At 31.1% G+C, this 4,828-nt stretch overlaps 1 protein-coding gene across 1 annotated transcript; it reads left to right on the forward strand.

The window, feature by feature from the left end:
• The first annotated feature begins 299 nt into the window (after positions 1-299).
• LOC123294852 lies at positions 300-797 on the forward strand. The gene has a single exon (XM_044876027.1). The coding sequence runs from the start codon at positions 300-302 to the stop codon at positions 795-797; it is 498 nt and encodes a 165-aa protein (XP_044731962.1).
• Positions 798-4,828: the final 4,031 nt, after the last annotated feature.

Consider the following 4,828-nt stretch of genomic DNA (forward strand, 5'->3'; position numbering starts at 1 on the left):
TTACAACAGGTTATGGGCCCAGGAATGCTTGAATACAAAAATTTTTTGGATTAAAGAAGAAAATCGTCAGTCAGTATTTCAAAATTAGTCAGGTCAGTCAAGGTTGTAAAATTTTGAAATTCAATCATGGATTCCATTAAATCACAATTGGAAACATTGTCAGAAAACTCGCAAGGAGTTGTAAATTATGTATCTTGGAGGTTCAAACTGGATTTAGCACTAAAATCAAAAGATTTACACGAAGTTGCAACGGGTGTGAAAGTAAAACCACAAGGTCCTGCAAACAACGATATACAAACATGGGAGAGAAAGATTTAGAAGCCCAAACGCTAATTGGCTTAAATGTAAGCAGCAATATTGCAATCAAAAGAGCAAATTGCAAATCGTCTTATCTAATGTTATCAAAGTTAGAAACCCTGTATGGCAAAAACTCAGAAATCACTATTGAAGGTCTACAAAGAAATTTTTTTGGATTCAAATATGATGTAAATAAATCAGCTGTTGAAAATTGTATGCAAATTATTCAATATTCTGAGGAATTAGCTGCTCAAAGAGAAGAAATTAAAGAAAGTTGGACGATGACTAGAATTTTAGGAATGCTACCAACTAATCTTCATCATTTTCGAACCGCTTGGGATAGTGTAAATGTAACCGACAAAAATTTAAATACGCTACTTGAACGTCTACGATTAGAAGAAGATAGATTAAAACAAACAAATTTGAAGATGAATCATCAACTCAAAATGCATTTATGTCGAAATCTAACAAAAAATTTAGTAAATTTACTTCTCAATTAACAAAGAAGACAGGAGTCGAATGTTTTAAATGTGGATTAAAAGGGCACATCAAAAAGGACTGTCGAAACAAACCAAATATTTGGAGTACTGTAAAAATAATTATCCTAGTAATACATGTAATCAAAAAGGACACTTTTCGAAAGATTGCTCCAACAAAAATAATGAAAGAATTGCTAAACCAAGTTACAATAACTCAAATCGTCGTGTATTAATAACTGTAGGTTTATCAACTGTCGAAATGAATGGTTCAAAATCGATAGATAAGTCAGGAAACTCATGGATTCAAGATTGTGGTGCAACACAACACATAACATTTCATAGAGATTGGATGATCAACTTCGTAACACTCGAAGAACCTGTAATGGTCACAATTGGCGATGCTACAAAATTGGATGGTATTGGAATTGGTGACGTAGAGCTAGAAGCTTTTAATGGACAGAAATGGTACGAAATTATCTTGAAAAATGTACTTTACGTGCCTAAAATGAATTTAAATTTGTTTTCTGTAACACAAATGTTAGACAAAGGTTACATGCAAAAAGCAGATGCAAACCAGTCAGTATTTACTACAGCAAGTATGGATGAAATAGTAGCAATAGCTAAAAGACAAGGTAAACTATATAAAATGATGTTTCGCAAAGAAAATCCTGAAAAATGTTTATTAACTAAATCTGTGAAAGTCTGGCATGAAAATCTTGTACACCAAAATATCAAATATGTGAAGAAAATTTTGAAAAAGAACGAAATTAATTATATTGATGATTGGAATGAGTATGTCTGTAAAGGTTGTATTTATGGAAAACAACATCGTATATCTCATCCGAAAAATGATAAAGTTGCTGAGAACCCACTGGAAATGATTCATGTAGATTTATGTGAAATGAATATTCGATCTATTGGAGGAGCCAAGTATTTCCTACTATTCAAAGATGATTTTTCACATTTTCGTACAGTTTATTTTCTGAAATCCAAAGATGAAGCTACTTCGGCAACAAAAGTTTTTATGAACATGGTTGAAAATTATTTTTCAAGAAAAGTCAAATGTCTAAGGTCGGATCATGGTACTGAAATCAAAAATACAAATGTAAGAAAAATTCTGGAAGATCTTGCAGTATTCCATACGAAGTCAACGGTATACTCACCACAACAAAATGGTCGAATCGAAAGGGAAAATAGAACAGTAGTTGAAGCCGCACGAACAGTCATACATGCTAAAAATTTAAATGAAAATTTATGGGCTGAAGCAATCAATTATGTAGTTTTCACACTAAATCAAACACGAACCAGTTCAATAAATGGTAAAAGTCCTGCAGAATTATGGTTCGGACGTCAAGTAAATATTAAAAAATTAAAAAGTTTTGGATGCGAATGCTATGTTTTGATACCAGATCATAAACGTGGTAAAACTGAAAAGAAATCAAAAAAGGGTATTCTCGTAGGTTATGATGTAGACTCACCCACTTATAGAATTTACTTTAAAAATGAACAAAACGTAGAATGCACAGATAATGTAATATTTGATGAACAAGCAAGAAACGAAGAACATATTGTTGAAACGGAAGTCGTAAATCAAAATAAAAAGTCAAAAGAAATCGATGAAAATTATGAAAGTCATGAAGAAAATGAACAAGAGGAAAGTATAAACAATCGAGAAGCAGAATCGATACATCGAAATTTAAATATTCAAAATACAGCAAATTCTCAACATTATGGTTTACGAAATCGCCGAAAATTAAAAATACCCGACAAATATACTGATTACGATCTAGCAATGATTGGTGAAATTGAGGATATTCCTATCTTGGAAGCTTTAGCAAATAAAAATTGGCACAAAGCCATGACAGAAGAATTTGAATATTTAAATAAAATGAAAACTTGGACTTTAGTTGAATTACCTATAAATATAAGACCATTGTCCTGTCGCTGGATTTTACGTCAAAAACGAGATTGTCGGATGAAAGCAAGACTAGTAGCCAGAGGTTTTGAACAAGAAGAAGGTGTCGATTATTCGGAAACTTTTAGTCCTGTCGCTCGTTATGTGCCAATAAGATTATTATTAAGTTTTGCATCATCAAACAAAATGAAATTAATGACTTTTGATGTCAAAACTGCCTTTTTGTATGGCGAACTGAATGTAGAAATATATATGCATCAACCCGAAGGATTTACAGATGGTACGAATCGTGTATGTAAACTAAATAAAAGTCTTTACGGATTAAAACAAGCCACGAAAGCCTGGAATGAGAAAATATCAAAATTTCTTAAATCATTGGAATTTGACAGTACAGACGACGATCCATGCATTTATTACAACGCAAATAGAAGTGTAATAATAGCATTATTTGTGGATGATGGATTAATCATTGGAATTAATAAAGAAATGATATTCGAGACTCTTAATAAAATAAATCAACAATTTGAAATTACTTTTGATAAAACTTTACAAAATAGTCTATCTTACCTCGGTATGCAAATTGATTTGTGTTCAAATGGAATTTTTGTTAGTCAACCAAATTATACCTTCAAAATCCTTCAAAGATTTAAGTTTGATACAATGAATGAAGTATCCACCCCAATGGAACCAGGAATGATAACAAGTCAGGAAAATTACATAAATGATAAACCATTAGAAAAATCAAAACCGTATCGGGAAGCAATAGGAAGTTTACTATATTTATCAACAATTTCACGTCTTGATATTAGTTTTGCAGTGAATTATTTAAGCAGATATAACAGCAAGCCGATGGAAACTCATTGGAAAATGATTAAACGAATTTTTGCCTATTTAAAAGGCACAATAAAATTTGGAATTTCTTTTAATGGAAGTAGTCAACTTATTGCCTACACAGATTCCGATTATGGAGGAGATGTAAATACGGGACACTCAACTAGTGGAGTACTTATTATGCGTGGAGGTCCTATTGTATGGTATTCTCAAAAACAACGTCTTGTAGCTACATCGACTGCAGAGGCTGAATACAGAGCTGCCGTTTCCTCAATTGATGATGTCTGTTGGTTACGTCGAATTGGAAAAGAATTGAATATTTTAGAAATTGAAGAACCTACTACATTATTTATCGACAATCAGTCTGCAATACACATGTTGAAAAATATGTCAGATGGAAAAATAACAAAAGGAAAGAAACATATAGACATATCAAGAAAATTTATTCAAGAACACATTGACAAAACAGTAAAATTGAAACATGTTAAAAGTTCGGATCAATTAGCTGATATTCTTACCAAACCACTTGCAAGAAAAATTTTCCAGAATCTACGATCAAAAATAATTATGGAGGAGTGTTGAAGTTAATTATTTTTGAAGTGTAAGTCTGTTAATTTATGACTTTTAAGTCTGTGATTATTCTTTTGTCAATTAATGTTACCATATAAACCAATATGTTTAAATTGTTTTTTTGAAGTTTGAATTTGTATGATTGTAACATTATTATGTCAGTTAGATTACGTGCATTGCTCAATAAATAATTAAGAATTATCAGTATTATTTTCTTCAAATATCCAAGAAATCATCAAGTTACAACATTAGGTCACATTATAAGGCACAACTCAATTTCTCCAATAAAAGATAATCTTATCTCAATAAAAAATTTTCCAGTGCCGAAAAATCAGAAGAATATTAGACAGTTCCTAGGGAAAATCAATTTTTACAATGAATACGTTCCGAAAATTTCACTAATCTTAGAACCTTTACATAATTTACTAAGAAAAGGACAAAAATTCATTTGGTCTGAAGAATGTCAAAGAGCCTTTGAATACATGAAAAACTTCCTCTGCACTCAACCAACATTAGCGATCTACGATGCGAATTTACCAATACATATATATATATACAGATGCAAGTGTACAAGGCATAGGAGCTGTATTGAAACAACCACAATTAAATCATAATTCAAAAATTGAAAAACCAGTAGCATATTTTTCGAAAAAACTAAATGAAGCACAAAAAAGAAAGAAAGCTATTTATTTAGAATGCTTAGCAATAAAAGAGTCAATAAAATATTGGCAACATT

Source organism: Chrysoperla carnea, chromosome 3, assembly GCF_905475395.1.
Source record: "Chrysoperla carnea chromosome 3, inChrCarn1.1, whole genome shotgun sequence".
Classification (NCBI taxonomy): Eukaryota; Metazoa; Arthropoda; class Insecta; order Neuroptera; family Chrysopidae; genus Chrysoperla; species Chrysoperla carnea.

What these genes read in the sequence shown, in the direction of transcription:
- LOC123294852 (XM_044876027.1), top strand. Translation starts at nt 300, where the DNA reads ATGGGAGAGAAAGATTTAGAAGCCCAAACGCTAATTGGCTTAAATGTA.